We start from the raw sequence: 23,279 nt of genomic DNA on the forward strand, positions 1-23,279 counted from the left end.
GTATCCGCACTGCTCCTCTCATTTCCAAGCAGAGCTGGCTGCCTCCGCACACACTTTGGTAGGGAACATGTGCCAGAGACGATGGGCATGCCCACTCCAGCACCGCCTCGTGCTGACTGGGAGGGCTGTGAGCTGCACAGTCCGAGGTCTGCCTCTGTGCCTCGTGTGCTGCCCTTTGGCTGCCAGTACAGTACTCGGTGGGTACTTGGTGTGCAGCAGCAGCGCCTGCATGCTCTGGTTTTGAGTCAGCACAGCATGGCGGGTGGGGGAAGCAGCGGGCTGTTGGTCTGTAGTGCCGAAGGGGAGGCTGAGAGCAGAGCAACTGGAGCCTTGAGCTAGACCTGACTTGGCTCCCCAGAACCACGCTGCTTGCTGCAGGGGGTCTGGCTGTGGGAGCATTTCCATGACCTTTGGTTTCTGGACCTTTGGGTTGCTTTTTCCAGGACTTCACTCAGCAGGGCGAGATGCTTTCTTTACCTGCTCCTGTGTCTGTCTGTGTTGTTAACTGGGCCTGGCCTTGTCCAGTCTGCTGGCAATTACAGTGTTTTAGTGTACGTATTAAGTTGTTCCTTTCTGTAGGCAGAGCAGTGCTGTTACTGTGTTGAACAGTTGAACTGAGACAGACAAAGGTCCAGGTCTGCAAAACAAAGCTTTCATGTCGTTTCTGTGCTTTGCAAGAAGTAGGTGCCAAACCACTTGCCTGGTTCAGGACCCAAGTGAAGTGACCGGTGGGCACGGCAGCAGCTTGCCAGGAGAGCCCAAAGCAAAATGTTACCATGTGAGATCTGGGTCCGTGCCTGGGCTTTGGGCTGGCACCTCCTGTAGCCAGAGCTCCAGGAGCTGATTTTGCAGAGGAGATCCTGTCAGTCTTTATATAGGAACATGTACTGACACTGGGGGAAGCAATGTCTTGTTGGAAAGGTAGGCACCAGTTTATGCAAATGGCTCTCCCTCCCTGGGCTCTGGCTGACTGTGTCTTACACTGTACTGGAGTTGCTGCCTCGGGGGCAATGCTCAGGCCACCAAGCGCATCAGTGACCTGTCTCTTGAGATACTGTGGCATGCTGAAATTGCTGCCCTCCCACTGCTTGAATTAAATGGTTGTGCTACAGCATCTTAGGAAGGTGCAGAGCTTTGTTGCTAAAGGAGAAAACAGGCCAGTATTCATAGCAGGTTACAGGGGATGAGGCTGGTGTAAACATGCAGTGTGGCTGATCCAGAGTAGTGTGAGAGTGCTGCAGTCGTGCACCATCCCTGCTGTGCCATCACCCCTCCAGGAGGAGCCATGGCTCAGTACCACCAATGTGAAATGGAACACAGACTTCAAGGAGCTGTAGCTCCATATCACAGATATTCGGGACAGGTGATGGTCTGCTCTCTGATTCAGACCTGCCCTTTCTGGAAGGCTGTGGAGATCTTGTTGCTTGCTGTCTCTTTGAAGGGCGGTGAAAGAGCAAGGCCTTTCACTAGTTTTACTCTTAAGTGGTCTGATGGTCCTGCCCAGCCATAAAAGAGCAGAGAAGCCAGTCATTTTGGGGGCTGTAGAGTGGCAAATGTGCCAGATCTTCTGCCTGGGCGCTTGGCTGCTTTCAGACTGCTTCGTTTCCCTCAGCATGTGCACTGCTGGGCTGATGGCAAGAAACGCCGTGTTTGGGGTGCTGCAGGCACTGGTGGGTAACCTTGGGAGAAGTCTGATTCCTCTGCTTGGAAGAACAAGACTGGTGCATGCTTAAGTTACCTGAAGATACTTGCAGTCTGTGGGTGATGTGGGGCAGCAGTAGAGGTAGTTGCCCTGCAGATTCCTTCCGTGGTCCCTGGGGCTGTGGTTGCTGTGACTGGTGCATGAACCCCTCCAGGACTCCGCAGGGAGAGAACTGGCCCTAGGGACTGCGGGCAGCCTTGCTGGGCACTCACTGCTCTGGGTGTCCGCACTGAGCCGAGTCTGCTGGCAGGGAAGGCTGGTGGCAAAGTGGGAGGCCAGGTCGGGTGCTGCAGAAAGGAGGAACATTGGATGGAGGGTTTGCTTGGCTGAGGGGAGGACTTACGCTGCCATGGAGGTGTGGTGGCGGGCTGTAACTTGTGACCACCTTCCCTAGCACAGCTGAGAACAACACCTCTGGGTGACACACTCTTGTCTCCCTTACACCCCATGCACACCTAGAAAAGAGAAATTCCTGATGGGACAAGTGATACCATGGGTGCTGGCCCCCCTCTATACCTGGGACAGTACCTCCTCTCCCTCCAGGCAGCCAGTGCCTCTGCTGTGGACTCGGGGTCCCTTTCCTGCGGTGTCCTGTTGGTGATACGTAGGTTCAGATAGTCTTGCAAGGTCGGAAGAGCTTCATAGCTGGACGCTTGTCACTGAGAAGTGGGTTAATTAGGCCAGGAGACTAAGCTTCCCCAGCTGTTCATTACTAGGGATGAACTCCTAATTGCACATGCACCAGATTCGTTCCAGGAAGGCTGTACTGAACACACAGGCAGCCCAGGGGTCCCCAGGCCCCTGGCCCGGCTCAGTTTGGGCCGTGCACTCCAGTAGGGCCCAAGGCGGATGACTCCTCCTCCTTGGGAGCTGGGATCATGCTGGGAGCTTAGATTACATTTAAATTGCCATTTGCATTTTCCAATCAATACACGACTTTACAATTAAGTTTGGTGTTAAAATTCTTAGCAAAAAGTGAGTGAAAGGGAGATTTGTGGAGTAAACGAGTCCTTTGGGGGCCATCGCTGCTCCCTGCTTCATTACGCTGCATATTGCTGCTGCTGCTTTTACTGTGCACCACCACAATCCAAACACAACACAGAGACACTGGCGCTGGCCAACAAAATGCTGGGAAAGAAAGGAAGAGTGGGGAGAGGAAGAGGACTGGACTGTCTTGCCTTTCATCTCTGGCAGCTTCTTCCCTTCGTGCATGACTTCCACACTTGGGAAGAAACTTGTGGAAGAGTTATTTCTTGTTAAGTCTTTCCATGGGAAGCAGAGGGAGCTTGAGGTGTTGCTGGGCGCGCCAGCGCAGGGGTCTCAGCAGATCTGAGGAACCCGGCCAGGAGGTGCATCAGGGTGCATGCGCAGGAGCACGTCGAGGACGTGCATGGAGGGGACAAGTTGAGCTGTGGGGATACGCCTGCCTCTGGCCTGTTCCCCTGCGTTCCGCCTGGCTTTGCCCTCCTTGCTGCTTCTCGCTTCTCTGAGCTGCGGTGGGGGCTGTCTGCCAGGAACACCAGGGTTCTCGGGATGCTGCTGGACCAAACCGCCACATTCTGCCATCACAACAGAAGAAGCTGGGTTACAGAGTTGTAACCTTGATGCAGTCAGCACAGCATCACCGTTAAAACCTGGAATCCTCTCAGCTTCTGTCCCCTGCCTCTTAATCTCCAATACAGCAGCGAACAACAAGTCTAACCGAGCTCTATCCCTTGATGCAGCTGTTTCTTGCAAATGTTTGGCCTTGAGGGCCCCTTCTCCTCCCCCCCATTTTCTTAGATGTTTAGTTAGACTGTGTAGTTGCTCCCAATTTGGATTCTTGTGCCTTCTGGCTTGAAAAAATGGGCTGCCAGTGCTCGAGTCTGTGTTTCCAGGTCTGGTTTTGCTTGTGTTTCAATTTGCAAAGTTCCAGATTTGTAGCTGAACTAACTGCAGCTGAACTCTTCTCTGCAGACAACATATTTTTGGGGCTTGACAGAAGATGCAGCAGCCTGAAAGTGTTGAAGTGGGTTATTTTGTAGCACCAAGGTGCATCAAGTCAAAGACACATCAAGGAGAGGAGAGGTGGCCAGAGTTGTTTTGCAGTATGTATTGACAGGTCAGACCGCAGAACTGAGCCAGGTTTAAGGCCAGAAGGGATCATTATGCCCAGAAGCCAGAGAATTTCAGCCTGTGACTTTGAGCTAAATTTGTAACTTCAGCCTGGTCTGGAGCAGATTTATTTGAAGGATATCAAACGGATGTTCTCAAATTCAGAGTCCACCATTTGTTTATATTAGTTGCTCTGATATTTAATGACTGTATATGTGAGGAGGAATAATCATTTTCATATGCTGCATGGGAAATGCGTGGCTAGAGAAGGTGATTTTATGTAGGTCAGAGCCAGCCGTGCCCTGGTGTTGAGAAAACACAGGTACCGCTCGCTGCGTGTGACGATGGCTTATGAGACCCAAGAAGCAGTCTTGCCTCTTGGCATGGTAAAGCCCCAGGTGGGCTGCCGTGTCCCAGTCAGGACACTGCCCTTCGAGCTTGGGGACGGCCGGGAACTCTGCGGGACAGGCAGGTTAATGCTCTCAGAAGCACCTTTTGCAGCGCAGGAGTGATGGATTTGGGGCTGCGAGTGCGGAGGAGAGAAGAGCGCATGGAGATGTAATTGAAGTCGATAAAGGCTGCTGTGGAGGTCTGGGGACCGAGCTGGGTGGTCGCTATGGCAGGACAAGTGCTGTAGTGTGCCATTTTGTTGTGGAGGTGCAGGAAACGTGTGGATCCAGTCTCTGGTGGGGAGGACCGCAGTCTCCATCGCTGGTGGGTGTTGTGAAGAGGTTGGAGTGGCATGGGTGCACCTGGGCTGGCCCTGGGCAGGGATGTGGCAAGGTGACCTCTGAGCACCCTTCCAGCTCTGCTTTGCTATGATGATGTCGCGCCTGGGGGTAATGCTGTCTGCTGTGTCCGACCTGAGCCCACTGCTGGGTGGTGTTACTTCCCTGGCTGAACACCGGGAGCTCAGGAGCCACATGGTGCTGGTGCTCTCTGTCCCCAAGAGCCCACGCTGCATGGGTTGGGCAGTCTGGCCCCAGGAGTGGGACCTTGCCTGAGCTGTGCTAAAATCCTTCTCAAGAGCCCAGTTTGCCAAGCGATAGGAGGCAATTTGTGTTAACGACCAGCCGCCGCAGTCATTTATGCTGTGCAGTTTCTATGTTTCCTTCAAGTTTTCTGGGTTTGTGTTTTCTTTGAGCTCATCTGGGGAAGACGCTGATTAAATAGTGTGAATCAAATGCAGACTGGCTGGACCTCTGTACAGGTGCTTCTGTTGGATGTTGATTTGCCATTTATGATTACACTTGTTCTCATTTACGATTATGTTTTGAGACCTTTCACTTGACCAGTTTTTACTCTGTACATTAATGGCTTTATGGATTTTGTACAGTTGGTTTTTAATGGCGTGTGCTGCTCAGTTAAAATCCTGACAGAAAACTCAAAATGCTGTGTCAACACAGCCACCGTTGTCATCGGATACAGCCATCTTACCAAAAGCAGGATCAGACTTCTCTGATGACCTGTTTCTGCCTTGGATGGCATTAGTTAACACTGCTGTCCTCTCGTTCCTTGCTGATCACTTCTTACGGTGGCTTTTCCACTGTTTTGCCCAGCGTAAGTGTCCAGCTAAGTGGCCGTAATTACAAGGGTCATTGCTTCTTCCCTTGTAGATCTTGGCAAAACATGAGCTTTTGGACTGCTGCCATGTTCCAAGGCATGTTAAAATCAGCACCTTTTAACCACTGCTGAGTGAGCTCTTGTAGCTCTTGAAGGCAAGGGATCGGGTCCTGCCACCAACACAGCTCGGGTTTTGCTGCTCTGTTCTAACTTTCTCTCCCTCGCATGAGTAGGAGGCATTTCCTTCTCGCACTGTTTGCTTCCCAAGTACTGAACATAAGCAGTCATGGAGCACTTCTGCCTTTTCTGCATCATTTATTGCCGATTTCATGGTCATGTCTGGCAGTGTTGTTACCCCAGCAAGTGCCAAACCCTACAGCATTTTGTTGTGTTTTTCCATCGTGCAGGCGCAGCAGCATCAGTCTCTAGGCAGTGGGACGGGGGCCCCAAATATGCCAAGGCTGGCAGGACAGAGACTTTCTGTCCAGGTTTTTGAGGAGGTGCTGGCCTGGGGCCCAGATTTTTACCCTATTAGGAACAGCCAGTCTGGATGTCTGTCCAGGCGGTGCTTTTGGAGGGCCTGGGCCCAACAGTTGGTAGATCGAGTTTTTCCCAGACTCTCTTATTCATTCATACTTTTGTCCCCCCATGCTTTCCTTTCCCCCTTGCTGGCAGAATACTTGATGTTCTTTCCCTGGTCCCTGCTCCAGAGCAGTTGCACCTGGCTTCTTGCCCCGCTTTCCCTCTCCCCTTCCCCCTCTGGTCTCACCTGGTGCGTGATGAATTGCTGCTAGAAGCAGATTCCCTGGGGAGACGGGACTGGATGGTTAGGGGGGTTCAAGCCCTGAGCATTGGTTCAGATCAGTGGGAGTTAGTTCTGGGTTGGGCTGGTGGGCAGATGGAGCTTCAGGGCACCATTGTTCTCAGGCCCTGCGAGCGTGCTGTGCCTGAAGGCCACGGGATGGGTCTCATGTAAAATCTTGATGGGGAGAGGGGATGAACTGACCCCTCAGCTGCCCAGGACCTGCTCCACCTCCTGGAGTGTGTCCCTGGCTCCATTTGTTTGAATGCTAAGAAAGAATGGTGAGCAGGCAGGAGAATATGCATCCCTTGTGAGACCTACGCCTTGGCATGTTGTTCCGTTGATCAGCCCCTGCCTGTCCGATTGTCCTTGCCTTGACCTCTGGCTGTGCTTTTGGCGGTGGAAGAAGGTCTGTGGGCACAGTGGAAACAGAGCAAGCAGTGTCGAGTGGTGATGAGGCTGGCTTCTGCCTTGTGTTGGCACTGTCTTTCAGCACAAGAAGAGTTGCCCAGAGGGGGTGATTTGGGACAGCAGAGTATGTGATGGGTCCCTCAGAGGATCTAAGCATTTACACCAGCATGTAGAGACCCTTACCTCTGAGAATGGCAGAGGTGCTGTCTGTGGAGGCATGCTGGGGTTGGTGAGGAAAGGGCTCCAGCACTTTTCCTAGGGAAGATGCCGTTGGGAACGCCAGCCTAGAAGATGTTTTCTTGATCCTGATCTTCCTGTCTCTTAAGAGACCAGTCTCCTACAAGGGGTAATGCTGGAGCTGCTCAGGAGGTGCCTGGGCCAAAGACTGAGACTCTTGATGCTTCTCTTTTAGGGCATTCTCCTCAAACGCAGTGGCAAGTCTCTCAACAAGGAGTGGAAGAAGAAATACGTGACGCTGTGTGACAACGGAGTCCTCACCTACCACCCCAGCCTGCATGTAAGTACTGCGCTGGGCTGGGAGAGGAGTGGGGTGGCACAGAGCAGTGTCCTCCTCCGTGCTGTGGCTGCTGCTGCAGGTCCTCTTGTGGATGCCACAGTCGCAGAGGGCTGCTTGGGAAGGGTCTGGCAGCTGACGAAAGCCCCGGCCGCGCTGGCAGCAGGGCCCTGCAGCCCTCAGCACAGCAGGTGTGTTCGCAGCACTGCTTTCTGCTGCGGTGTGGGGGACACCTCTTCCCTCTCATGAAGGCTGTCTCTGTGGTGCCAGGCTGGGTGGGAAAAGCTGATAGGAACACACTCTGCAGAGAATTACGCTAAGTAAATGCATCTTTCTTTTCTCTGTTTCCCTCACTCAGCTTGTTAAAGCAGGGATTGCTGCCTCCCTGCATCTGGGGTGAGGAGCAGGCAGAGGGCTCTTTGCAGCCACAGCTGATGGTGCCATTTGGGTGTGGAATAATTTTCCTGGCTGCTAGGTATTGGGTAATGGAGATGAGGTGCCTGTGCAGAGCCTGCCGAGCTGAGCTGTCACTCGGTGCATCTCTGATCCTCTTCACTGCTTGGCTCAGGCGCACAGCTGCCTCCCCATCCATCTCTGTCGCCTCCCCACTGTGGGGCTAATGACTTCTTCCCCATTCCCTCTTGAGCACAGTTTGCTGCTGAGGCAGCGAGCCACGGACAGGCACACCTGTGACATGGAGGCCACTGCCCCCTCTGCAGAGAGGCCGCGCTGCAGCAGGACAGCCAGGGAGCAGCTGGGGAGCGCAGGGCAGAGCTTTGGAAGCAGCGTGCTTTAGGGGCTGCTGGAGCACCCTCCGGGGCTAAGGGGAGAGGAGCGAGGGGTTGCAGCTCCTGTGCTTCCTGCGTGCTCCCAGGCCCTCGGTTTGCCCCAGATCTCCTCAGACGTATGTGTATTGGAGTGCCCTGAGCCTCAAGTCTTTCTCCTCATTTCTCACCCTGTATCTCTGATTCAGGCTTACAGCGCTCAGTTGTGTGGCTGCTGAGCCACTGAGCCTTTTAACCCTCCTGTCCTTACACTGGAAAGCCAGTCATTGCATTCCCTTGCCTTCGTTTGTGGGAGCATTGAGAACAGGCTTTTTTTCTTTCAGTCTTTGATCCCTGTACCATATTGTGGTTCTGCAGTTCCCTAACTTCATAACCCCGTTTTTGGTCTTTGTATAGAACCAAACTGGGAGGGAATGGCTGCTGCTACTGCCTGCTCTGCGTGTGTGCTCACACACGTGTGTGGGTTTATCACATTTCCATTGTAGACATCGTAGACCATTATTACAATCAGCTGTAGAGGCAGAGTAATTTCTGGGATGTTGTTTAACCGCCCTCAGATGCTGCTGCTGCACACTAGGTTTCTCTCCTTTTTACACCATTTCTTCCTCAGGGGGTGATCTAGATTGATGTCACTTGCTTTCCTTACTTCACTTCTTCAGCGTTTCATTTCATTATTGTGTTGCCCCAAGCAAAAATCTGGTTTGCTTCTACCTGGTGCTACTGGTGATCCACACGGCCCGGTTGCTAAGGAAGGTACGAGATGGGCCTCTTCTCCCCTAGGTTTCACTGAAAGCTTTGAACCTTGCACCCAAGATAGGTAGTGTATTGCCCTATGTGTTTACCTAGGGCAAGGACTAATTATATGCAGGCCACAGAACGAAGAGCTGCTTGCTGCCTGGCTCTGACTTCTGCAAGGATGGGGGTCTGCACGCTCCCTCCGTGCCATTTGGGGATAAGAGCCACACCACCTACCATCGTGTCATGTTTTTTATTGCAATGCTGACAAAGACTTTGGTGAGCAGCATGCTCACAGGGTGACACAAGCAGGGCATGTTAGGGTTGCACAGCCTGGGTCACTAACGGAACCTGTGTTCCTGAGGAAGGGCACACACTGCTTTGTCACTTCCATTTGCAACAGCAGCTCTCAGGCCAGCAGGCACGTGGTGAGTTTAGGTGCCGGCAAGAACAAGTATGCAGATCCTCGGTCAAGGAGACACTCGGCATCCTGAAGTTCCTTTCCTGAGATGTGAAGTCTCAGCTTCAACCCTGCCTCACTCAGGTTGAGTCCGACTGCCTTTTGTCTGGAGATGGCAGAATTCAGGGTGCAGCAGAGGTCCCTGAGGGCATGGCTGGGCACCATTCGAAGGGTTTTTTCCAAGCCCCTGTCAGGATGTCCAAGCCCCAGTGCATTTTTTTGCTGCTTTTGTGTTCCCAATGGCATTTCTTGGCATTATTCAGGGCAATTCCTGCCTAGGCTTCTCTTCTCTTGCACCTCTGTTGTGTTTTCTCCCTGTCCCTCTTGGGATGGGTGTGGGTCCCCCAGGGATCAGCAGCCCTGTCTGTCTTCTTTTTCCTACAGCAGACTTATCTGCCCCAGATATGTCTGTGCCCCATCGGATGGTTACTGGCTGGGTGATACTTCTGATTTTATAAACCAAAAACTTCCTGGCAGGGCTATTCATCTGCTTTTGGGTGTTTGTCACAGTCTGCTTCTGGATCTGTATCTTGACACCTCCAGCCTGACTTTGAAGTTTCCTCACTGGGAGTCAGGCTGAAACTGTGGGTTTACAGTCACAGGCTGACAGAGAGCACTCTGGTGAGCTGGGTCCAGCCCTGAAATCAAGTGTTCTGTGGATTCTCGGTGGAAGCGTATCTGCCTTGACTGTCAGCCTGGGCCAGTGCATGGGTCCTACAGAGCTGTGTGTTCCTGCTGTGAGGTGCCATCTTTGCCTCCTCTTTGGAGCAGTGAGTGGTTTCAGAGGTTTTGCATGCAGAATGGCTGGGGCTGGAGCAGTGGGCAGCAGCTCTTGCTGAAGGCGGGAGCGCCTGGGGGCCTGGTGTCTGGATTCAGCACAGCTTTCCTCCTTGCAACTATATTTTTCTTACCCTTCTGTGAGCGTGTTCAATTTCTATGAAGAGACTGGTGCGGCATCCTATCACTTTCCTAAAGCCTTGGAGACTAAATTCTTCTGCTCATGAGGAAGGCTTATGTGGTTCAGCCCAACTTCACTGGCCAGGCTGTTGTGCTGCACAGAGCTAGAGAGAAAGCATCTCCCATTTTGCAGCCAGTGGAGCCATTCACACAATCACCTTCTGTTAATTCTATCTGCAACATCAATTAAATTGTTTGTAGAAACTAATTGAATGTGGCTTAATCACACATCTTAATAGCTTTCCACGCTTTGAACTCGTTGTTAATTCCAGTAATAAAATGAAATGAGAGAACTGGCTGGGTAATTAGCGAGGAGGCTTGGGAAGAAATTGCTGTTTTATAGCATGTAATAAAAGCAGTGTGCTGGTGACCGCTCTCTCCGGCAGGCAGCCGGCTACCGCAGCAATTGTGCTGAGTTAGGGAAAATCCTTCAGCCCCTCTGAGATTCACTGCCCAGGGGTGCCAGCAGGCTCCCACCCCACCAGGAACAACTTGGAGCAGTGTTTGGTTGGGCCAGTATCTCGGAATCGCCCAGGGCACTAAAGGCTGCGTGCATGTCATTTGAGGTCAAGTCACCCAGAAGCTGGAAGCCCAGAAGGGTGTGCTGCCACGCTGCCCTGTCTCTTGGGTTTGCCGTGCAGACTGGATGCCTGCCCAGGGGTCTGTGAAAAGACGAGCATTGAAACCAAGGTGCTGAGGTGCTGCTGCGAGGTTGTAACCCTTGCAGGTTAGTCACCTGAGACCACAGCATTGCACATACAGTGCCCATTCACCTGCTTCTTGGAGCCAATGACTGGGAGAATGGTTGCTCTTTGCTCTTAAACTGATCTTGTTCTTGTCTTTATCTTCTTGGATATGGAAGCAGACGGGAACCAGCTCTGAGTTAATCTTTTTGGTGACCTCCTTGTGAACTGGAGCGAGCCCAAGCCTCCCTGCAGCAGCCATGGTCTCAGCCTGGATGGTTTCTGCCATTCCTCTCCCCATAGTAGTGCACACCCCCAGCGCAGAGAGCCGGGGGGATGCACCCACATCTTGATGCCTCCCAGGGTCTCTAGCTCAGCTTTCGATCACCCCTCCCTTGAGGTCTGGCCACCGGCAGGGCAGGGCAGTTCCCTTCCATGTGTCTCTGGAGATCACATGGATCAGTCACCTCCTGGGGGCAGGAGCCCAAGGAGGAGCCAGCCGTGTGCGAGGGGGTTAGGGGAGAGCTACAGTGCCCTGTGGAGCAGGGAAGGGGCAGAATACATGGGAAAGGATGCAGCTCTCAGGAGACGTGGAGGGCTGAAGCCTTATTTTGACTGAAAGTTGAGATGCTGTTAATAGACAGAGCAGAGTGATATTAACAGTCCACATGTGGAATTTTTGGTTGTACAGTAGTCTACCAGAAGAAATGGTGGAAGCACCAAGTTTTGAGTAATGTAAAGCTACGCAGGTGGATATACAAGGGACTTACCCTGAGCTGTGTTGGTTTGGGCTTGAGTTACCCTGGGTGTGACCCGAGAGGGAATTTCCAGGTATCCAATTACTTACACTGTGTACTATATTATATTATTAGCTCTTACAGCTGAGTGCTGTGATTAAAAAGACAACGGATGACAGGGAAGAAGAACTGTCTGCCACCTAAGTGCTCTTTTGCTCCATCTAATCTCTGATCCCCAGCCAGGCTTTCACACATGGGCTTGTCGTGGCATCTGACTGTCCATGGCAACATCCCGATGCTATTCATATCAGAGCTGACTAGTTCTGGGCACTGAAAGTGAGACCTGGCACTTCTCCGGAGCCAGTTCTCAGGCACCAGCTAGTCATGGGAAGAAGGCAGGTTGGAGTCAAGGCTCTGCATGCGTGTTGTCAGAAAACAGTTGGCTGTGGACATGGGGGAAGTCGGAGGGTCTGGAATTTTCCTCCTCATCTGCACTCTCTAGCCCATCTGACTTGGGACTTCAGTATAGTGCAAGAGAAACCAGCATGTGGTGAGCTCCCAGCTCACCTCCCGGTTGCTGGCTGACCCTCTGTCTGTTAACCAGTTACCACGTGGATGAATGCATCTGGATTTCAGTTTAGGTTATGGGGCTGAGAGGAGAGCTGAGAGGGCTGGGCTGGGGCAGGGCTGATCCTGAACCACTCTGTCTCTCTGCTGTAGGATTACATGCAGAACATCCATGGGAAGGAAATCGATCTGCTGAGAACTACAGTGAAGGTACCGGGCAAGCGGCTACCCAGGGCAACAACAGCAGCAGCACCCAGCGCTAGCCCCAAAGCCAACGGGCTTGTGAAGGAGAGGAGCAGCACGCAGCTGACGGGAGGCACAGGTAAGGGGTGCTGTGGGTGCACAGATCTGGCGGCCGTCCTTCCCTCGGGTGCATCAGCAGTGCCTTGCTTCGCTGAGCTGGCAGCAAAAGCTGTTCTGAAGTTTCTTGCTTTCACCACTCTTGAGAGCGCCTTTGGTGGGTGTTGGCATTTCTCTGTGTGTCTCAGGTAAGCTCCTGTTGGGATTTTATGCTGGTTAGTGTCCAGGACAGAAGAAAGAGTTGAAGGGCTTTACCTAGTGATGTGAACTCCCTGAGAGGAAACAGTCGGGTCCAATGAGCTGCCCTGCGTGGGGGAAGCTGTTCCTCTGTAAACCAAAAGAAATCTCAACCAAGGATGTCCTTTGATCCCTGGAAAGTTGTCTTCTGTTTCTTTCCTTTTCCGTGGCCCTCTTTTTCCTACTTGCTTTCCCCTGGAGAAACACTAATGTGAGGGGCTTGTTTTGTAATTATTATTTTTCTGTGTGCACGTTCAAGCGGCGTAGCTGCCGCAGAGACTGGTGAGAGGAGGTGGGGTTGGGAGGCTCTCTGGTTTCTCAGGGGTTCATGCCACACCGCTTACTGCTTCTCCTGCCACGGGAGGTATTTTGCCCTGCCCAGGGGAACTGTTGAACTCCGGGTTTTCCTGCCTGTTTCCCAGGGCACTGACATGCCTCTACTTTGTCCTCAGGGCTGGTATCCTTGGCCAGGGTGGGCAGTTTCCACACGCATTCTTCCCAGGCAGCTGTTGGCAGCAGCCTGGTCCAGCAGGGTATGGGTACCTCCGCACTCTACAGGAACACAAGGGAGTGCTGATACTGCTGCTGCTAAGAGAAACCCTTCGTAACCTGGTACTGTGCGCTGTGCCACCGAGGGTGAGCTTGGGTGGCCACGTATGTCCTTGTTTCTGTTCAGTCCTGCTGTGCATCCGGGTTGTGTCCTGCCGTCAGGGTGTTGTCGGCACCATGCTTCACAGCTTTCTGGAGCTGAGGACTTGTGAGATGGGGTGCAGCTGGAGCAGACGCCAGGAGCTGGCTGGGGTCCTCAGCGTCACAGATGACATGGGGAACACGGCATGCTGACATCGCTGTGTTCGCATGGTATCAAGTGTGAAATAATCAGCCTTTTGAACCCAAGCCGCTGTTTCTGTAGAGTCACCCTGCAGACCAGATAAACTGCCAGCGAATGATTGCAACTGCTGTCTTTTTTGACCAAGGATGCGGAACTCTGCCGGTGCTCTGCTGCAGCTCTCCGCCGCACACTGTCATTTCCCCGCCCCCGCTGTGCCCCCCAGCCGGCCCACCCCAGTGTGTAGCAATTCCTGCCCCTGGACAGAGGCACTTCACAGGCATGCACTTCTAGGGTGCTTTGTCTGAGCTCCCGGAGAAGGTTATCAGAGCTCTAGGAAGAATTCAAAAGCAAACCACAGAAAGGCTTGTGCCAGTGTCAAACCAAATGCTCGCATAACCCTGTATCCGGCTTTCAACAGTCATCTCAGTCCTGTTGGGCTCACAAGAGCAGATTGAGATGTGACTTGATTACTGATTACTGCTGCTTGGAAAAGCAGCACCTAGAAGTGAGCGCTGTGCAAGGACTTTCAGTCTGGTTCACAAAGCTTGAGGAGACGCAGTGCATGGAGGCTGAAGTTAGAGCAATTTATACTTGAGAGGAGATGGAGTTTCCTAGCAGGGAGGGTAATTAAATGTTATAATAGTGTATCTGGAGAGGTAGTGGACTTAGCACTGCTTGAAGCCTTTAAAATGAGATTAGTTATCTTTCTACAAGATATGGTTTAATCCTGCTCACGTGTGCGTCGCCGCATACATGTGTGTAGGAGACCAGACTGGAGGATACGACAGTCTTTTCTTGTGTAGAAATCTGTGAATTTGAGACCCCCCTGTCCAGCATCTTCTCTTGGGAGCCCTGAGCAGAATAGTGCTACTGTGCTACCCACAGCACATGCATCAGCATGGGGCTCAGTGTTAAGACAGCAACCAAGATTTTATGTGTCTTGGCTTTGGGTGGTTGTCTGCACTGGTCAGAAAGGTTTTTTCTCCTGGTACACAAATGGTAAGATGTTTTCTGAGGAATTTTTTCAACTCGCTCAGATGCCTCCGAGACTGATTGCAGCTGACGATGCAGTCGTCACGGTAAGTGCACTGACATGATAAAAAATCCTCTGAGGTGTCTCATTCATATCCCTGTGTAATGCAGAGTACTGGATTTGGGGTTGGTAAAGCATCTGCCCTGCTTCAAATTAGCAGGGACTTGGCAGTTTTGCTGCCTTTGGGGCTAGGGACGGGACTGTTGCTGGGGTCTGCTGGCCATCTCTCATCTAACACGTGCTTTTGGGCAGCTGGAGAGGGAGTACCTCAAAATCTGCACAGTGCACAAGTTGCGTCTAACAGTGCACAAGTTAATCTTCAGAGGACAGGAGCTCTGGAGACCTGAAGGATTGCTGTCTTACACCAGGAGTGTCTGGGTAAAACTACACGGCCTGTGTTTAGAGTTCAAAACAGGTGGTCCATGGTTTTTTACTGACCCGAGTTCCGCCAAGGTGAGTGTGCTAACTAATGTCCACTATGTGCACAGTCCTTACCCAGGGTCAGGAAAAGAAGTAGTAGATAAAGGGGAGGAGGAGAAAAAAAAGATTAAATATCTCAGAGTGCCCTGTATTTGGTTAAAATACATGTATGCAGCACTCTGGTGATGATTCAAAATAACCCCCAAAGTAGGTACAGGCAGTACAGGCTGGAGCTAAATAAAGTAAGAACGGGGAAGGAACTTACATTTGTGAAACCTGTGGGACTCTGAGCTCAATGGATGATTGTACCCCGGTACTTAAACGTTTAAAAAACGCAAATTTACTGTAGTCAGAGTTGGTTTTATTTTAGATTGCATGTGTTTCCATTGTAAACCCTGTTCTCAGAGGCACAGAACCTTGTCAGGCTTTGCAGCTGCCTTATGTCCACCTAAGGCTTACCTTTTGTGGAACGTACATGCAGATGTGATGTTGTACGTGCCCAGGGAGGCTGTGTGGTCTCCCTCCTGAGGGGTAATCAAAAACTGTCCTGACGCAGCCTGGGGCAGTTGGCTGTGGGTGGCCCCACTTGAGCAGGGGTGGACAGGACAATCTCGAGGTCCCAGCCAGCCTCAGCTGTGCTGGGACTCTGTATTCGTTTTGTCAATGCTGAAAATTTGTCTCCAAGAGCTGTAAAACTTCAGAGATTTGGTGCAGAAATTGTCTGAAAGCAGAAGGTTTGTCCTCAACTAGAAGCTTTCTTTTTTCTTTGTCCCTTGAAAAATATATTGGGATTTGATCAAAGTTTTGGAAGTTGGTTACTTGAAAGCACCTAATCTCCACCTGGACTGTCAAGGGCTCCTGGCAGAGCAATCTCTGCTTTTCTTCACTTTCCAACTGTAATGTCCTCCTAACATTTATTCTTGCATGGAATTTTACTGGTAAAGAGACTGTCTGGAGATGGAAGAGTAGCTGAGATCAAGCCCAGGTTCTGTGAACAGGTTTAGAGCTAACTAAATGCAATAGTATTAGTACAACATACGTGTCTGAGCCCTAAATCAAGCCCTTCAGCATCAAGAGATCCTAAAGGGCAGGCGGCTGGCCATGTCATCTCTGCCCACTCGCACTTCTGGCCCGTGTTGCTAGCAGTGGGCAGCGTGGGGTGCGGGGTGCCTGACCCAGTGGACCGGCCAGGGAAGCGAAGCCCCACGCCTGCACCTCCATGGGCTCGAGTGTCGTGTTCTTCATCTGGGTCTTGGCACAGGATTTGCTGGTTGTCCGTCATGCTCACTGTTCGTGTCCAGGAAGACCAAGAGGACACCTGGGAAATGCCAGCCAAGGAGAGCTTGTCCAGGAACATTTTGGGTATGCCTTCCAGAAGCCTTTCTCATATGCCCGCGTATTTCCGTGGCTCTTTCCTGCCACCTTCTTGTCCCCTGGGTTTTCTTTGGACACTTGTTGCGGACTACCACGGAACCACTTGATGTCTGACATTATGGTTCAGCCATGCTGGCTGCAGAGCCTTTGGGCATTCCTGACATGGTTCTGGCTTATGGCAAGGATTCTCCTGGAGAATGGCCTCAGGAGCAGTGCAGGCTGGCACACAGATTGGGTGCAGCTTTTGAGGAGAGCGAGTTACTGTGTGTAGGCAAAAGCTCAGTTGTGCCACGGGGTCTTGACCAAGGGATGGTGTTCAGTGGTCTCCAGAGGGACCTGTCTGGCAGGTGGCCAGGGCATGGCTGCAGGCTGGCCTCCCCTGCTGGAGCAGCAAACCTTGTGCAAACAGTGCAGCCCTGTAGCTGGCACAGGTCAGGGGCCAGCCTGCACCCCGCAGGCCACGAGAGGGGTCCACCCCAGCCCATGCTGCTGTCCCACACACTACCCCAGGCTGACACAGGCTTTTAAGTGAGGGCTCTGATGGCTTTTGTGTCCACTACAGAAGAATTCCTTTAGTGGAACAGATGTGGTCAGGACCGTGATGAAGTCATTTGTCTGTTCAAGCCACCACTCCTTTGCCCGGGGCAGGAAGGTGTTGCATGTACGTGCTGCATCTTCTGCAGTCGTGGTCACAAAACTTCTTTGGGCCAAGCATCCTACATCAGGAAAAGGAGCGGCCTCACCTTGGGAGACGCGGGGAGGAAGGGGAATGTAACACTGGAAAGCTGCAAGCGTGGAGGGGAGGAACTTGCCTTCATGAGCACACCTGAACAAAACATCTCATCACTTAGAGGAGAATATATTGTGACTGATGTGCATGAAGGCTAAGAATACGTTAAAGTTATAAGCGATACATGATATAGGTATAAAGAGAGTAAATGCTTCTTATGACTTGTAAAGTGTTACTCTTAATACAAAAAACAGTCCAAGAAGTGCTTTGAGGAGCAAAGGCACTGGTGCCTCAATAAGCCATCGGTACTGCACTGGCATGAAACGGGAGCGCAGGTGGGCCTGGCAGAAGGAGAGAGACACCAGGGACAGCTTAAGGTTACCCGGGGAAGCACGCTGCGGCAGAGAGGGCTGGCTGCCTGCTTCAGCATATGGATTAGTTAGCTCTCTGATGGAGGGGGTGGCCATGCGGATGCTGAACCCCAGCTTTCAGAGCTAGATGGGGGTGCAGACATGAAGTGGTCTGGCTGACGGACACTAAGACAGCATTATGTGTTTTTACTCTCTGTAACAATTTCTTTCTGAACTTGAAAAGTCAGATGGTTTAGCACGGCTTAGTGAACCTTTATTTTATGGTAAGTCTTCCTTCTTGTTGAGGTGAGATGAACTAGGCTGGAAAATTCAGGGTGTATTGCATGGAGGTATCTAGTCAAAACAGAGAAGGAGGCACTGGCACTTGTGGTCAGCTGCACCCTGAGATGTGAGGAGGGTACCCCAAAGCAGGCGGGCAGCTCCTGGTGCTGCCTAAAGGCTCTGTGTAAAATGGGCACTACCTGGGGTCCACCTGGGGAGAAATCCTCCCTAGTGTGTGCTGGTCGGCACCTGCCAAACTCACCTGAAGCCGATGGACACGCATGTCCCCGTCCCGCCAGCCCCTTCTCCCTTCCTCCCCAGCCCGGGTGGGCTGTCCTGCCCCGTGGCCCCCAGGGGGTCCCTGCCTGGCCGGTGCCCAGTGTCCGTGGAACACCCAACCCCTTGGGCTGCATTGCAGCGTGTACGCATGTGGCTCATGCTACAACTGTCCTGACAGATGCAGTCTTGGCATTTTCCAAGTTTTGTTTTCTTAACTTTATTTAAAAGATGCAGGTTTTTTCCCTTTAATACCTTTTTGAACACAGCTAGAAGACTGCCCTTCCTCAAAGAGCAGACTTGCTCTCTGTCCCGTGGCAGGTTTGGACCCTCGCCCTGGCGAGGGGCTGGGGCAGCTGGACACCACTGCTCTCTGAGCAGCCGCCCGCGTGGGAGGCGGGAGGCTCCGCTGGCTGGGAAGATGTGCACTGGGATGTAGGAATAAGGCACTTGTTCCAACAGCTGGTGGATGTGGCTCCTTTATTCCTGACCTCCGCTGTTCTGCCTGTGCTCTCCTCTTCTGCTTGCTTCTTCCTGCTCCCAGCTGTTCTGCCTGCCTGCCTCTACCACCAGCAGCTCCATCCCTTGCTCGCTTTGCCTCCTCCTCAGCACTGCTGGGACGCTGGTGATGGGCAGCCCGAGCATGGAAGATGCATCCTGGTGCTCTCATTCCCCAGAGCTGATACTGCAGCAGCACCAGGTGCCAGGAGAAGCAGTTATTCATGCTGCAAATCAGGCTGCATAGAAATAGGGACGTATACTTACCCTGTTTGTGTCAAAGACTCCCAGAGACTGGGAAGAATCCATCTGTGCGTGTCTGTCTGCCTAATTTTCCACAACTGGAAATGAGACCACCAAAAGCACACAGGTTACTCAAAGCATCCCTGCATCTGGGTTGCTGGGTCAGATGTGTCCTAAAAGGACAGTGATACTTGATAAAGGACTTTTGAAACCACTAGTAGAAATTCTCCACAAGCGACAGGAACTGTGGAGACCCCTAAAGTCTCAAAGGAAGAGCACAAGTGGGTACTGGCCTTTGGGGAAAGCTGAGAAAGAGTTCTTGGCAGTCACTTCTTGGTCTTGTGAATCTCTGGTCAGGTGGGAGTGCTGGCTGTGGTCCAGTGATGAAACGCCTGCATTATCCTGGGTTTTGGGACTGGAGCAGGGCAGGGCCTCATGCTGGGCGCTCCAGGCGTGGGCAGCTTCTGCGGACCACAGCTGGAGCAGAGGTGCCCAGCAGTGCCCCAGGTGAGCTCTGGGCATGTCGCTTCACAAGGTGGCATGGGTCCCTCGTTGGCCAGGCTGTGAGCAGCACCTTGCAGCATCTCCTGCGCGGGCAAACCCACGTGGTGGTTGGGTTGGAGAGGGCAGGGAAGGGATGTGCAGATCTCGCTACCAGAGCTTAAGGGTGCTGCTTTCTGGGTGTAAATTGGCTGTGAGTATGGAGCCTGGAGATGTTTTCACTGCATGTGTGGCAGTGCTGGTTCAGGTGTCTCCTTCAGATCCCTGCAGGCCCTTATCCCACTGGAATATCACTTCTGTTGCACTCTTCTTCAGGGCTCCCCAGCTGTATCTTTGCTGTAGTTCAGCGTGCTCACCCTTTCTGCTTCTTTGCCCCATCTGTGTCTTGCTTGGTGTTTGTTTCTGGCTTGAAGAATGAGGGCAGCTCTTACTCAGTGTAGACTGGATGAAAAGGAATTTTTTCAGTGAGGGAGGACAGATGGTAGGACAAGAAAAATACAGAGACAATGTCAATCAGTGTGAGGGACCAGTCTTGGCGCAGCTATAGCCCTGAGTCTTGCTTTGCAGAGGTTTGTAGGGACTGGCTGCAAAGCAGTCAACACAGGGGGAAAGGGCGTGAAGCATATTGCCTGAAAATGTGGTATGTGATGCCTGTGCACGTACTGACATGCACACTTAACGTGGCCACGCACAGAGCACACGAGTCTATTCCTTGACACTGCATTGCGGCTGAGCAATGTAAAAGGAAGCCAAGCAGCTGAACGCTGGAAAACCTGAAGCTGAAGTGTAAGGAGAAATCAGCAGATTGCTGAGATTGTGTGGTTGTGAGCAGCTACACGGAGGCATAGCTGACAGCAGAAGGCTGGCTGATCTCACAGGCAGGAGCAGTGCAGATGCTCTACCTCAGCCAGCAGCACTGAGCCTAAGGCAGCCGTCCCAGCGAGGGTTTCTGGCCAGCGCTGCACAGGAGCCAGCCTGGGTGGCTCAGGGGTGGGACTGAAGCACAGAGTGGGAGAGCCAGAGCACGGCCTTAGGGGAGGAGGTTGGAGGAGAAAGCTGTGCCTGTCTCGGTGGTGGCTCGGCAGCTTGCTGAGGACCACAAGCCTCCTGAGGGATTTGTGCCAAGCCATGCGGGAGGGCTGCCCCAGAGTCTCTGTTGCAGCGGAGGACAAGCAGAAGGAGCCGAGTTGGTCTCAGTGCTGACATGGGAGCTTAAGCACTGGAGTCTTCCATGTGGGGCAAGAGTTGGAAGGGGCTGAGGCTGCTTGGTTGCCTTGGCCCTGAGCAGTCCACATGGTGTGACACGTGTCAGGGCAGGCTGCGTGGGAGCCCTTCTCCTGCTACAGGGTTACCTCTGTAGCCAAAGAAGAGCATTTTCTTCAGCGTGTCTGTGGTGGTGGTGGAGGCACTGCCTGGTCTTGTCTGATGCTCACATTTGCTCTGAAGTGAGGAGGGTCCAGCCGTCCCTGGCTGAGCTGTGAGCGCCTGCATTGACGCACAGCGCCGCTGGCTAGAGCTGCTGGCCATGCTCCTCGGGCACAGGCAGGAGAGCCCTCAGTGTGCGGTGCCCAGGCAGCTGCCCATGCCCCTTGGCTGTTGTGCCGGCTGGGGTGGTGGAGAGCCTGTGCTGGCCTCAGCCACATCACAAAGCACCTGGGACCCCAGCCTGGGCTGGAGGTGGTGCTGGGCTTCCAGGCGGCTGCAGGATTTTTGCTGGGCTCGTGCTGATGACTAGCAGCACGCTTGGCTGTTGTTCCTGGAGCAGGTAGCCCCGGAGTGTGTTTGCACCAGGCCGGCAGGAGGAGAGCGTCGTGCTGGTGCCGGTGCTGCCTGGCCAGCGGTGCTGGGGGAGATTGCGGCAGCGGGCCCCCCCTCTGCCTGGCCCGGTGCATGTGCGCTGCCCCCCGATGCTCTGCCTCTGCAGAGTGAGGGATTGGCTCCCCCAGGCCGGGGTTGCTGAGCCTGCTGTGATCATGTCACGTCGGGCTCCGTCGATGTTAACATCTCATTATCTTTGTTACTGTAATTACATTATCCGCTGCTTTATGCAGAATTATTCTCCGAGGACTAATTGATGGATCCATGTTTAATTCATTAATCATTAGCATCAAATTCGACAATTACAGTGCACACTGATTGTGGAATTTCAAATGTAATGAGGGAAGAATTAACAAAGAAAAGGGAAAACCTGTTTCTCTGGCATACCGCTGCTCGCCATGGGGGACAATGACATTGAGGGAAGAAGAGGCAGCAGAGAGCAGGGTGACGCAGGTCATGGCAGACAGGAGGCTGGTGGGATCATCCTCTGCCTTTCTCCTGGTTGTGGCTGCTTAATGTGTTCTTTCAGGTCAGAGCAGGGTCATTGATCTCCTGTGAAAGAATGGATATTTGGGTAGAGGAGGAAAAGCTCAGCTCTCACTTGTGGAACAAAGTTGCCTTCCCCACCCTGCAAATAGCCTGTGGGTGCAGGAGCAGTGCATCTTACCTTGCTGTGGCAGGTTTCCAGGATTACCAAGACCATCCCCAGTGTACACATGTGCTCACACACTGCGGGGAAAGCCAGCTGGTCAAGGTATGGTGTCTTTAAAACGAACTTGCTGCTCCCATCGTTTGGCCAAAATCCCGTGGCTGGTCTGTTCCCTGCATGGTGCATAGGACCTGCTCTTAAAATCTGTGGCTACCTCTCGGTTTCAGTATTTCCTACTCTGGGGCAGGAATCCTCTTGTCGTTTTGGTGCCTGTGAACTAGTTAGAAAGAAAACCAGAGCAGTCTTTCCATTCCTGCCCCATCAGCCAGTGGACCTGCTCAGGACCAGGGCTGGTGCAATACCCCTGCACAGCTGTTTCAGTGCCAGATGTGGATACGCTTCTTCCCTCCCTTCAGACGTGCTACTGCAGGGTCTCGTTGTCTATGGAAATGGGCAGCTTCTGCTTCATCTTTCGGTGATCCTTGTCACTTTGCTCAGTCTGAGGATGTAGACAGGCTTTGCCTGGCACCTTGTGTTAAGTCAGTTAAATACCCGGGGACACTCAGTTTTCTATTGTCAGCTTTGATGGAAAGGTTGGAACGGGCTGCCAGCTTGTGCCCATTCAGCTTCAGTGCAGTGCAGTTCAATGTAAACAGAGGCTTCCAGCTTGCTTTTCCTGGCTACCACAGCTCCCTTGGTGGCAAGCAGTTCTGCAGACAATGGCAGCAGCAGCATCTTCCAAAGTGGCCAGGGTGCATGCACAGGGCCGAGAGATCCGCTTCCAGCTGGGCTCCCATCACCTCCTGATGTCTCTCTGAGTGGGGCCACATGCTGCTGGCTGGGAGCCAGATGTTAAACCACCGCGCGCCAGGATTTTGGCTAGCTCCCTTTGCTTTCTGTTGAGTCCACCTGGAAAAGTTCAATGTTAGTTGCTGCTGTTCAGCCAAGGACCAAGAACTGGGATGGGGGGGACGCCAAATCTGAATGGAAGAGGGTGCGGGTCTGTGTTCAGTGTTTGCTGGTGCGGGACTTTTATCCTTCCCAATAATATGTTAAAGGGTTGTTTGTAGTCTGAAGATGAAGCAGAGATCAGATATTTAGTAAAATTTATCTGTAATTAATATTTTGCATCATGAATCATGTATAAAATACTGCAAATTCGTATGTATATTACAACTATTATAAATTCACTATAACATTCATATGGTAACATCTTACGAATGTTTATCTGGCTGCTTGAAGTAGGAGGAATGAATCCAAATGGGAGGCTGGGAGCCATTGCATTCAAGGACTTGCACTGGGTAGAAGCTAGAAATCGTCAGGACCTCACAGGGGAGAGGAGTGCATTGGGAACTTGAAGGGATGACCTGAGGCAGGACAGTTCCAGCAAACCTTGGCACCCAGTTCTTGCAGAACTTCAGGCAGAAGCCTGAAGGACTGAGAGATGCTGCATCAGCTTCAGGTTTTATTTGCTAGGCTTATGCTAGAATTAGGATGAATTTCATGTTTCCAAGCCTTGTAACTCCATTCTCTCAGCAATTATTTATTTCTATAGAAGGAAGACTGAGGCAAAGAGAAGATAAAGCCAAAATTGTCAAAAGCGTCTGCTAAGGATGTGCCCCCAGTTTAAAGCCCAAGAATTGCTTTTTCTTTCCCAAGAACTTAACTGTTTTTTCACCTTTAAAGTATAGCTGTGAACAGTGAGCTCCTGTTTGTTAGTCCTCAG

General features: G+C 52.3%; 1 protein-coding gene across 2 annotated transcripts in view; it reads left to right on the plus strand.

Annotated features, from left to right (window-relative positions):
- Positions 1-23,279, plus strand: part of AGAP3 (ArfGAP with GTPase domain, ankyrin repeat and PH domain 3) — a 148,521-nt gene that overhangs the window by 88,123 nt on the left and 37,119 nt on the right. For both annotated transcript variants that reach the window (XM_056335789.1, XM_056335788.1), the window contains exons 10-11: positions 6,985-7,089; positions 12,164-12,332. In XM_056335789.1, the coding sequence (XP_056191764.1) occupies positions 6,985-7,089; positions 12,164-12,332 (274 nt within the window). The remainder of the gene's footprint in view (positions 1-6,984; positions 7,090-12,163; positions 12,333-23,279) is intronic.

The sequence above is a fragment of the Falco biarmicus genome, chromosome 4 (genome assembly GCF_023638135.1).
Source record: "Falco biarmicus isolate bFalBia1 chromosome 4, bFalBia1.pri, whole genome shotgun sequence".
Taxonomy (NCBI): domain Eukaryota; kingdom Metazoa; phylum Chordata; class Aves; order Falconiformes; family Falconidae; genus Falco; species Falco biarmicus.